Source organism: Crocodylus porosus, unplaced genomic scaffold (genome assembly GCF_001723895.1).
Source record: "Crocodylus porosus isolate Cpor-Errol unplaced genomic scaffold, CroPor_comp1, whole genome shotgun sequence".
NCBI lineage: Eukaryota > Metazoa > Chordata > Crocodylia > Crocodylidae > Crocodylus > Crocodylus porosus.
This window is the reverse complement of record NW_017728925.1, coordinates 2,480,381-2,492,738: the sequence shown is the minus strand read 5'-3', so window position 1 is coordinate 2,492,738 and position 12,358 is coordinate 2,480,381. Positions and strand designations below refer to the sequence as shown.

Below are 12,358 nucleotides of genomic sequence, written 5' to 3'. Positions count from 1 at the left end.
CAGATCTTACGATGAGAGGCTGAGAGCTATGGGACTCTTCAGCCTGGAAGAGCGCAGGCTCAGGGGTGATCTGGTGGCCACCTGTAAGTTTATCAGGGGTGCTCACCAGGATCTGGGGGAACGTTTGTTCACCAGAGCGTCCCAAGGGATGACAAGGTCAAATGGTCATAAAATCCTCCATGACCATTTCAGGCTGGACATAAGGAAGAATTTCTTTACCGTCTGAGCCCCTGAGGTCTGGAATAGCCTGCCACCTATCGAACCACAGAGGTGGTTCAAGCACCTACTTTGAACACCTTCAGGAGAAAGTTGGATGTTTATCTTGCTGGGATCCTATGATCCCTGCTGACTTTCTGCCCTTTGGGCGGGAGGCTGGACTCGATGATCTCCCGAGGTCCCTTCCAGTCCTAATGTCTATGAAATCCATAAAATATATGAACTCTGCACAGACACCCAGACAACAGAGTTATAGTCACAACAGTGATGATCTCACAACACTGGCTTCAGACAAAGGGAAGTCAGAACAAGACTAGAACCACAGGGGCATGTCCCAGGGGAGACTCAGGCTGTCAGACTATGACATATGTAAACATACTCCAGCTATCTTTAATCTTGCCAGCAGCACATTGATAACAGTGTAGCTATGGGATACCAAATTGCAGGGTGGATCATACGAAGCCAACTAGGACCATGGGTAAGTACTCAACAGCAGCCTTTCATTGAAATCCATGTTGCTGCAACTAAACTGCTACCAGCAACCAGCTAACTGGGGTGATGCTAAACTTGGGTATGTCTAGATGTATTGTAATCACACCTCCAACAGCAGAAAAGACATACCCTCGGGGTACAGGAGGCGATAGGTGAGATTCAAGCAGAAGAAACTGCACAAACACACAAAAAAAAGAGTCATGAGGAGCAAGCAAAGGATGTCAGCTGAGTAAGTGGGAGCAGATGCTGAATCAGGGACAGGGAAAGCAGGACACACACACAGGAAGGCACAAAAGAGCAAGGTATCCATATACAGGAGGATGCAGGAGGCAGAAGGATAGGATGTGCTAAGGAAGTGGGGGAGCTGTGCCTTTGCAAGTGTGATGGGGACAGGTGTTCAGAGATGGCAGGCATTTGGGTGATTCACACAAAAAGCAGGGATCCAGTGAGGCCCCAGAAAGACTGTGAAACCAAGAGAACTGTTTTGAATTGGATTTTAAAAAGGGAAGCCACAGAAGATGTAAGGAGACAGGGATGGAGAGGAAACTAGGGTGGAGGATGGGAAATGGAAAGCCTGCATAGAAGGAAGGGAGGTGCCCTGAGATGGGGTAAGACCCACATCCTTAAGGTGAAGATGAATATGGCTGCAGCATCAAGAACCTCTACAGTTAGGGCAGAGGAGAGCACCTGCCTGCATAAGCAGGGCAATGGCTGGGCAGAGGTGAGAGGCCTGTGGGTAAGAGTAATCTCCACAGGGTTGCCCAAGAGCTGATCTCTCAGGAATGACCAGAACAATCCCCATGACTATTCAAGTGCTGCTCTGATTGAACAGAAGAGGAGAGTGTACAAAGCCTTGTAGAGAGCTGTAGGGCCACCACTGCCCACCCAGGTACCATGAAAGCCCTTCTTGCTCCACGGGATGGGAGAAGAAGCTCATGTTGCAGGCAGGCTGTTTCTGCTGGAGTCAGAAGGCCTGGTGCTTGGTTGGGCATATGGGAAGCTCTCCCAGGAAGCAGCACGAAACCCCTCCCTGCCTGACTGTTCCATATACTGCAGTTATTTTTAGTGATTTCGTTCTCCTGCTCAGGGTGATTCACACTCCTCTCATTCATTCAGTCCCAGCCAGACATTATAGAACCGCCAACAGGCCCTACAGACCTTACACAACTCTCAGCAGAGAAGGCTTCTGCCTAGCTCCTCTGGCACCCAAAGCTGGCACGGAGGCCCTGCCTAAGAATCTACAGAGTCCAGATGGAGAGCAATGACTGATGTAATTGGCTCAACACCATCCAGCAGGCCAGGGCTCACTGTCTCTCGGCTCATACTGCTGGCACCCATGGTCAGACACTGTAAAATTCTGCGGTGTCAAATAGGGCAAAAAGGGAAAAAGAAAGCAAGAAGTGCCCCCTCAAGAGGTACCAGGCAGGAGAAAGCTGCTCTTACACCCTTCTGAGTGGTTCTCTGTAGTGGCTCCATTCTTTGCGTGGGGTCTCTGTATACAGAGAACATCACCAAACATGATACAAAATGCCACCAGGGGACTCAGCATATCCACATGAAGGCCAAGCCTCAGCTATAGTGGCTAATTTTTCTATAGTGACATAAAGCTGCCCAGCTCCTAGGAAATCAATTGTACATGGGATGTGCAGCACCTGACACTACTCAGTGGGATGCTCCTTACAAGGTTTTTCATATCTAGAATGAAGGCTGGACAAAAAAACAGCACAGACCATTCCTGACATCTGTGCACTTGGAGCACCTAGGCTCAGCTTTTAGTCTGCTCTGCTACTGTTCCCTGGTACCAAAGTGGGTGCAGTATCGACTCCTATTGCACTTTCTGGAATAGTCACAGGATCATGGAGAAATAGGGATGGAAAGGGCCTCTGGAGGCCATCTAGTCCAACCCCTTGTCTGAAGCAGGTTCATCCTTATCCAAACCATCTAATACAAGTCCTTGTCTAACCTATTCCTAAGCTACACAATCAACCCTGCTCCACAACTACACAGCATATTGCCCAAAGACACCAAAAGCACCCTAACCTGCCACTGGTAAAGCAGTCAGTGTCCTGCTACTGCAAGTGTTGTTAAAATGCTCTCAAGAGACCCAAGAAAGAGGGCCATGGCACCTGCTACAGAGGAAGAGAAAAACCCTCACAGCCTGTACCAATTTAACCTTGAAGTGAAATTCCTTCCTGATCCCAAATGCAACAATAAGTCTAGCCCTGAACAGAGGGACAGTGAGCATAACTCTGCTCATCACAACCTTTTATTGGACAGCCAAAACTCCCCTTTCAGTATCCCCTTCACAAATTTATCCTTGGATCCTTTAATCTTTTTTCATAACTAAGCCAGTCCTATACACTTAGATGGGAGCAAACTCTATTCCGGCAGCAAATGAAATGCTACCTAAAACAGGGGGTCTGGGAGCCAAGGGACCAGGAGCACAGGTCAGAAATAATGGTCAGTGCGAACCAAATGCCTGGAGCAGGGGAAGGAGGGCTAGGAGAAGCCATAGGACCAGCGGATACAACGTCACAATCTCATCCTTATTCTGGCTACACAAAAGGCCCAGAAAGCTACTGGATCTTCACCAGGGGAGTTTTCCCTTGGTATGAGCACAACCACCTCCTTCTCCCACAGCCTATTACCATTCAGAAATGAGGTAGTGCATTGCATTTCACCAGAAACAATGCACCCTGACCTGTCCATGCATTTTGCCTTGTGCTGGCATGTGTATATACAGATGGCTTAGAGAGAGCAAGCTCACTTTGCATTCAAGTGTTACGTGAAAAGCTGAGGGCAGGCTGGGATGGGATGCAGGTGCCAATTCCCCAGTGCCAACCCTGTGAGGCAGTCCTTTCTGTGGCCGGGTTTATTGAAACAGGTCTTTTGTGAGCTCTGATTGTTCCAGGGCATGATGCCCATCCCCATTTCTCTAATGAAAATGCTGTCTGGAGTTACTGGAAACAATAACTGTAGATTACTCACAGAATGAATCTAGGAACCCAAACCAGACAAGGCAGAGATTTTAGCAGAAGAGGAACAAGGGGATGAGACCCCCTTAGGTTCATTGTTCACCTGGCAACAAAACTCAGTGAATCCTTATGCTTTGTTCTAAAAATCAGTGAACCAATTGGTCTCAAGTAGTCCTGGTAGGTGAGCTTTTACACATGCCCTCTTTAAATATCACCCTCAACAGCACAGCCCTCAGCACCAAAGCAAACTGCCTGTCATCACAGCTCAGAAGGGAGATTTATATAGCTCATTAGTACTTCAGTCGGGAAGTTCTCGGCTGAGATTCTGTTGGCTATTAGCATCTCTCAGGTCATTCCCTCTACTACCTGCCCCCAAAGATGGCACCTCCCTCCCCGGTCCTGGCAAAACCCAGCGTATGCCCACCTCAGCCTCACTCCTCCCTTCATATGGAGAGTTACCTCTGATGGAAAAATTTGTCCAGATATGCATTCATTACCAGACCATTTTATACCTTATCACTACAATACTTGCTTACATGCCCCTTGAGCACTGCTGCACACATCTTCTCAGGCCATGCACAGCCCTCTGGATACTGGTTGCACATGCAAATTGCCTGGGCCTGTTCAAGCTTCCTGAGCTGAGCTCTACAGTGGTAGCAGGAGGCACTCAGGATCATGGGAGGATCACCTGCTCAGCCACACACATGATGTTCAAATGCAGTAAGGTGGAAGTTACTCACTGAGGCCTCAAATTAGCCACAGAACAACAGACACGTTATAATGGGGAACTTCAAGTTTCTCCCTGTTACAACTCCACTTTGGGTGAACTCTATGTTTCCCTGGCAATCGCACAATATGATGTCACAAACACTGTAGTGCATGCCTTACTGTTTCAGAAGTTAGCTAAATTGCCATGAGATAAGTAGGTAAAAAGGTGGGGTAGCCAGATTTTTGTAACCTGATGGAGGAGGAGGAGGAAACTATCTGCCCCAGGTAATTTATATTTCTTATAGATTCCATTCCTAATCAAAATTACCTCCCAAAGCTATTGCATCTGAAGAAGGAATCCAGAAGCTCCATCTCCTGCACAGAAATGTCTGTACTGACCCAATCTGGGACACTGCAAAGTAAATGTCATATTTCCTCTGCCCAGAGAAGTGGCTGAGACATTCTGTTCCTTAGCACCACTATTCATCAGCAATCACAGCAAGAATGAGAAACCTTGTGCTTCACTTCACCAAGGCACAACCACAGCTGTCCAGGCTGTGTCTAGGACTAACAGGAACCATGAAAAAGTGTTCACATAGACAAGACACCACCAAGGTATCTAGAGTAAGTCTGACTCAGCATGATTATCTGAATGCTTCCACCCTGGCCAGCCTGGAGGAGCTTTTTCTGTCCTAGAGCAATGCTAGGATCAGTCCCAGAGTCATCCCCACTGAGAGAGATACTCAGCAACAGAAGAGATTACAAATCCCTGCTCACCCTGAAACATGGCAGTGATCTCAGCTCCTGAGGGATGTGGCATCCCGGTTATAATATGCCTCTGCCACTAACAGACCTCCTTGCTGACATCCTCAGCAGAGAGGCCCTAAGAGACAGGGTCTCTCATCAGAGCAAAGATAAAACATGTAAACAGTCCATGTATGGGGCAAGCTTACCACTCCCTATGTCCTGCCAATTCTACATGCGGTTATCGGTCTGCAGGACTCACAAGCCAGCAGCCAAACCATATTTCTTTAATAAGGGAGACACTGTTGCTACCTCATGCAAAAAACCAGTGTTCATTAAAGACCTTTCTGGGCCCTAAGGCCAGATCACGAGGGCCCGCCTAAATGTCTATGGCTGTTCTGTGGCAGGGGAGAAGGTAGAGTCTCAACAATGCTGCTATACAAGGCTCCCACAGCCTTGGCCTTTCAAATCAGGATCCAGAGCTCCTGAACTTGTGTGCATTGTAAGGATGTATTTCTCTCTCCTAATTTGCCCAGGAATTATCTGAAGGAAAGCAGTTAAAAACCAGTGCTGCCTCAGCTGTCCAAATACAGACACCCGGGCAAGGAGGGGCAGGGGAATGTAGCCTGTTTGCCAAAGTCTGGCTCAACTTGGGCTCAGTGACTGCAAATGCAATAAACTTTTCCCGAGACAGCACAAGGCTGCAGACACAGCAGTTTTTGGGCACACATTCACATCTCACCTGGCTGAATCTGGCTTTCAGAGCCTGTCAGAAGTGTGGAAAAAGTGCCTGCAGCAGAGATGGCCTCTAGTGCTCAGAGCGAAGGGGCTCTGTCAGCCTGGCTGGCCAGCCCAAGGGCTCCTTACCTTGCTCTCAGCAGAATTTGTTGCTGGATGCTGCTGCTTGGTGATGTTCTCAGCCAGACACCAGCAGATTCTCTTCTTCTGCTCCTGGGAGTAAGCCTCCAAACTTAATAAGCACTCCGACTTCTGACGTAAAGAAAACACAGGCAGAAAGCGAGGTCATTAGCAGCATGTCACAGGGCCCTGGCTTTGTCTGCAAAGCACTTGTCTCCCAAACCCCATCGTTGATGAATGTAAGAACAAGCGGAGTCCACTCTGAACAAGTCCCCATCATCTCAGGCTCTGAAGAGCCAGGAGCAAGTAAAACAAAGAGAAAAATCCGTTCCGAAGTGGCAGAATGTCAAGACATAGCTTGAAAGGCTTTCGGTAATGTGGCGTGATGGATTTTTTTACTCCCAATAAGTGAAGCAGTGTGGTAAGATCTGGACAGAATGTCAGCAATATTGCATCATGTGACACCACAGTGGAAATGCGTCTATTGAACTAATTCAGAGGATGGAAATTGCTCTTTGCTGTGTGCAAACATAATGACACGACATAGCCTGAACTACTGAAAGCAGCCAAGCTCAGGCTGGGTTGGGCTACAGCTAGGACTAACCTGCAAAAAAGCTACAATAATAAGAGGCCAAGGATGGAAAATTAAAGTCTCTCCCCTTTTACTTCTTTGTCCAGAGGAAGATGTAGAAAGGGGTCACTGGAACCCTGTATTGTACCGGTATTAAGACAAAGTTCATATGAGAGAGGCACAACCACTACAGAAGGTGCAGACAGAAGTGCAGCTCCCTGGTCTAACTCACAGAGCTTTACAGAAAGCATCATGGGTTAGACCGACCATGCCAACCCAACAGACCCCAGCTGTTGGATCAGGAGGATGGGGAATCAAGCTCCAATCTGGAGCTAATTCAGTGAGAGAGGCTGTGGGTCTGCAGGCTCTTCCCCTAGCTCTACCCCGCCTCTCCCAGCTCTGGTGCCATCTCAGGATGGAAGGGGGAAAAGACAGGGGAGGGAGGTCCATTCTGGGGTTTGCCCAGACACACTGGATTGGGGAAGTGGGTGGACTGGAGCCCCTCACCTCGGTTAATCTGTCACATGATTGGAGCACTCTGCAGTTATACTCTTCTGTTTGGGCATGGCTGTAGAGGACTTTCGAGGGGCCAATTACAAGACAAATGTTATTTCGGTCTGCACCTAGAGAAACTGATCCCTCTGAAACAATGGAATTCACCCCAAACATGGGGGTTTCACTGGCCTCTGCCCACAGCAGCCCTGAGGCCTGGCTGAGCCCATGCTGCGTCCCAGGCCCAGGCTTCGGCATGTTTCAGCTGCTACAATCCCCATGTGCCTTATAACGTGCACTTGAGAATCAAACTTCTGCGCTTTCCTGTGAGATGTTCTTGGGGGCCGCTCCCACCCAACCAGCTTACTAAGCTGTTCTTGGCAAACACCTGCCAATCTCTGAACTGACAACCTCTCGATCCACAAACTAAATGTGAGGCAGTAAGCGGGGCCTGGCTGGGGCTGGGAAGGTTTCCTTTACAATGATAAGTGCTGTGGCTGGATGATTTCATTCTGTGGTTAATTCTGCAAAACAGGATCTTCAAACTGACCTGCAAGGAAATAAAACTGGTCTTGTGCCCTTATAGCTTATTTATGAGGCATGAAAAAAAGATCTGGATGCATACTTTTGCATTTGGGGTTATTTCGGCCAGAAAACCAAGTATTAGTTACCCTGGGTTTTTTTCCTGGAAAGCTGTATACATGACAGTGGACCTTGCAGGTTGATTAGCTTTGGTCTTTCTATTTCTAAGACGAAAAGCAAGTAGGAGAATTGAAAACAAAAGCTCTCTCAAGCCTTCTATGTCACCAAAATAAAATAATGGTGCAAACACAATTAGGCCCATTTGCAAGCAACCTTTAGAAAATGTCATCTGTAGACTCAGCTACCACAGCGGCTTTTAAGAAAAGCAAGAATTCAAACTCCCACTGTGAAGACTGGATGGTTTTCTGCTGGCAAAGCAGCCAGGGCTTTAGTTAAGGTTTGCTGACATTGATTCTATTAGAAGTCTTTTTGGGCAGGATTGTCACCAAGGCCTGAGGGGCTGAGGTGTGCGGGAAGCTGTCATGAGCTACTGGGTGCCAAATGTCCTGAGGCACTTCGGGCTTTCTTTCCCATTCTGTGTAGTTTCAACATGTGCTTTTATGGCTAAATTTCTCATGAGCTCATGAATTGTTCATGAGCTAGGAGCTGGAGAAGAGAATTCAGTACATCTTATAAACTGAACCAGCCCTTTATTTGCTGTGGGACATTCAGTATTTCTCTGCCCACTTCCTTCTTATCTTGATGAGTCTCCCATCTTCTGACCCCTACCAGGATCACTCTGACCATCATTTGGAGAGACAGCATTCACTATGATGCCCCAATCCTAACCCAGGACTCCAAGTTTGGGTACTCGGGTCCCAAACCAAGTCACCACCAAACTGCTAATCTGGACCAATTTGATCTTCGCTTGTTCTGTACCCAGAATGAAACACAACCTTTGACACTTTCTGAAATAAGACATGAATAAACTTTCTGAAATAACGTGGCAGCATTCACTGATGCCCTGAAAAAAAGGAGAAAAGTGACCCTCTGCCCCTGCACTTGGATCTGCTGCAGCAGAAGTGAATGACTTAGAGGAAATCAATACAGCTTAATAGGTGTAAGTGTATCTGAGAGGAGTCACATGACCACATAGCTATTGTAGCTAATGCATATTCCACCCTCCACAGAGAGCGGCAGCAATTCCCCTGGAGCGAGGTGTAAAGAGATTCCAAGTGCATTTCATATCTACTTTACTGAGAATGATTCAGAACTCACCTCATCCCACTCTACAGCCCCCTCGCCAATTAGATTATAGCTACCATCCATCTGATTAGGTCTGGCATACAGTTTTACCCATCCCACACTGGACATTCAGAGACAAGTACCCCCATGTTGGGTGCAAACAAGCCTGAGAGTCCACATGGAAACAGCAGCCTGAGAGATGTTACCATCACCAACTTACTGATGGGAAACTGCACCTCCACTCCCCCCAAGCCTGGGGTGGGGAAAGGAAACGAAAATCTCTGCTGTGTCTTCAGGACTCAAGTAGCATTTAATCTGAGAACACAAACACCCAATCTTTTTGACCAAATGAATGTGATATACAGCCCCCAGATGTTGCTCTGGTGGCTGGAGCCAGCTCTAGGGCAGTGCTGAAAACAGCCTGTGCAGATCCAATCTGCAGAGGAGCCAAGTACCTCCGTCTCCCTCTGGACCTCAGGCTCCAGCTTATAAGAGCTTTGGGCTCTATCTAGAGGGAGGGTAGTAATGTGAAGTGTTAAACATTAGCCAATACAGGGCTCTAATGCCTGTCCCCTCAGTCTGGTCCTGTATCAGTGGATTGAGGCCCACAGGCTCCACCAGACATGGTTCACCTCCCCCAGAATCCCCACGATGAATAGGAGCATGGGTTTAGACCAGAGTTTATCTACATGCATACAATGTAATTTCTCCACTCTTCCCCATAAGAGACCCTCTGTTCGCAGAAGGGCAGTAACAGGGGAGGATGTTTTCCAAGGTTTTCAGTGCCCACAAAGAACATGAAACTATGAAACTCAGATGCTTGGGACACCTGATTTAGTAGGAAACCAGTAGCCAGCAGATCCTGCCTCCCTCCACACTGAACCAGTGCCTGGATAAGCACACTGAATACCAACTACCTTGGCCAGGCCTCACTCTGGGAACCAGCCTCCCTGCTATTGTTTTCATTTAGGGAGGCTACTGCTTCCCCTGCCAACATGTGCAGAGAGAAAACATGGTTTAAATCTCACAGAACTGGGAAAGGAGGATGCAGATGGTGTGAAAGGGACGTTTGCAACCAGATAAAGTGCCCAATAGGAGAGCTGCCAGTCGCCTTTGCGCTGTGCTATTTACACAGTGCTTTCGAAAAACATGTTATTGCAAGTGCTCTGTGCTGGCTGCCGTGGGATCCTGCCTCATGTGAGACTGCAGCCCTCCAGGCAGGACTGGCCAGCAGGCTGGGGCTGGCTGTTACCAGAGCAGCAGAGAAACATAAGGGGATGCTTGGAGAGAGGAAGGGCCCAACTGAGCTAAGCACAAGGCTCCAACCATCCCTGTTAGCACCAGGGGACCACTGAGGAAAGGAGCTCTGTTTGGACAAGCAAACAATAGTTCAGACCTTTAAATCATCCCTCAAAGTTTGGATCTCCCTCCACCCATGCAGGGAGATGCATGAACCCCTGATATTAGCCATCAGAGCCTCCTTCCGTGCCAGGACCACTGAACAGAAGAGAAGGCTGGGGAAGAAAGTGGGACTGCACAAACCCCAGGTTATACTGAGAGCCATGAGCACACATGCTAACAGCCATGGGCACAAACCCAGTGCTATGGGATTCCATGACCCTGGAGATCTGCACTGAGCTGGGCCAGTGGATCATGAGGACCCCTGGAGGGAAGTCCTGCTGCAGGCACAGGTAAAATGTTCATGAATGTGTAGTATTCATATGCCTAAAGCAGTGGTTAGTAACATTTTCCATCATGGGCTGGAACAACCCACCTCAAGTCTGAGATAGACAAATGCTAAGATCCAGCTGCCAATTCTCTCCACCACTCTGCCATGGAGCAGCACATGCAAAACTCATGGCTGTCCAGATACCACCCACAATGACTCAAAGAGCACACTGGCAGGCAGTCAGATCTGGATGGAAAGTGATTTTACTGGGAACGGTGGTCACATCCAGGTCAGCACTGAGCTGACCAAAATGTCACATTTCTTGATGGCTCTGTGGGTGCAGAAGACTTGTGAATCAGAATCGCCACCACAGCTAGGTCTCATTTGGCACTCCTACAGGAATCTCACCAGGGAGACCCAGGACAGAAATAGGAAGGACAGAGAGGTTCACCTTGGAGGTGGGGATGACTAGATGGGCCAAAAATACAGCTGGGGAAGCCTAGCTAAAAGAGCAGTTAGAAGCCAATTTGAGGGGCAGACTTTTTTAGGATAAAGTTAAAACTGCCTGGTGGTCTCTCAAGCTTTTGAAAACAAGCAGATGAATAGTTAACATAGATATAACCTTAATTCTACCCTCTTTGAGCAATCCCCCAGTATGTCCACTACACAAGTACTCACACTCTTCTTCTATACTATGAAGAAGCTACCTGCACTTGCTTTATAGGCAAATATTCAATCTACATCACAGAAAGAACACCACATCTGTTAAATTTTACAAAATACCATAGAACATGGAGTATCATCACGCCCCTTTATAAACCCATGGTGCATCCACACCTTGAATACTGTGCCCAGTTCTGGTCCCTACACCTCAGAAAGTATACAGACAAACTAAAGGAGGTACACAGAAGGGCAACAAGGATGACTAGTGGTATGGAAGGACTTTCATATGAGGAGAGAATAGAGGCTAGGTCTATTCACATCAGAAAACAGATGTTTGTGGGGGGGTTGATAAGGATTTACAAAATACTAAGTGGTGAAGAGAAAGTAAATAGGGATTTATTATATATTATCTTGTACAATACAAGAACTAGGGGTCACAAAATAAAACTACTGGGTAGTAAGTTTAAAACTAGGGGGGTTTTTGTTCTTACACAGCGTGTAAGTAAAGTTAGGACTCCGCCACCAGATGTTGTGGAAGCTGGCAGTTCCAGCAGATTAAAAAAAAAGACTGGACAAATTCTTGGAGGAAAGGTGAATCAGTAGCTATTGAGCATGAGAATTATGGATACAGCCTCTGAATTAGGACTTCCTGGACCTTAAATGCTGGAGGCTGCAAGTGAGAGAGGAACAGTAGAAAAAAACCTGGTCATACTCAGTTCACTTCCCCTTTCAGCCCCTGTGCGACACAGGATACTGCGTAAAATGGACCTATGGTCTGACCCAGTAAATAGCAAGTTTTATGTTCTTATGGTTAAGGTGTTTTCCTAGGGAGTGGGAGAAGTGGGCTCAGATCCCCTTGGGCAGAGGACGAAGCTAAAAACAACCTCTCTGTTCCTATTCAGCATTGCCTAGTTTCTACATCTAAGGATCAAATTAGCCCTTTGGGCCACAGGATCAGAACAAGAACATTCAGACGACTGCCTATCAACACTATGCCTGTTCCTCAGTCACTCCTCCCCAGCTCCCCATCCTGTAACCACAGCCAACAATTCTTTGTCCATAGATGCTGGACCTTATATTTTGCCAAACAGAAAAATGTTTTCTTTTAACCACATCACCTAGCAGTCTAGATCACTCTATGCCAGTGACCTGTCCTCCATATTATTTATCACCTTGCATTTGAGTCACGTGCAACCTTTATCA

General features: G+C 47.5%; 1 protein-coding gene across 7 annotated transcripts in view; it reads right to left on the bottom strand.

The window, feature by feature from the left end:
* Window positions 1-12,358, bottom strand: part of RGS3 (regulator of G-protein signaling 3) — a 167,865-nt gene that overhangs the window by 50,633 nt on the left and 104,874 nt on the right. For all 7 annotated transcript variants that reach the window (XM_019540558.1, XM_019540557.1, XM_019540559.1 and 4 more), the window contains one exon: window positions 6,003-6,125. In XM_019540558.1, coding sequence (XP_019396103.1) covers window positions 6,003-6,125 — 123 coding nt within the window. The remainder of the gene's footprint in view (window positions 1-6,002; window positions 6,126-12,358) is intronic.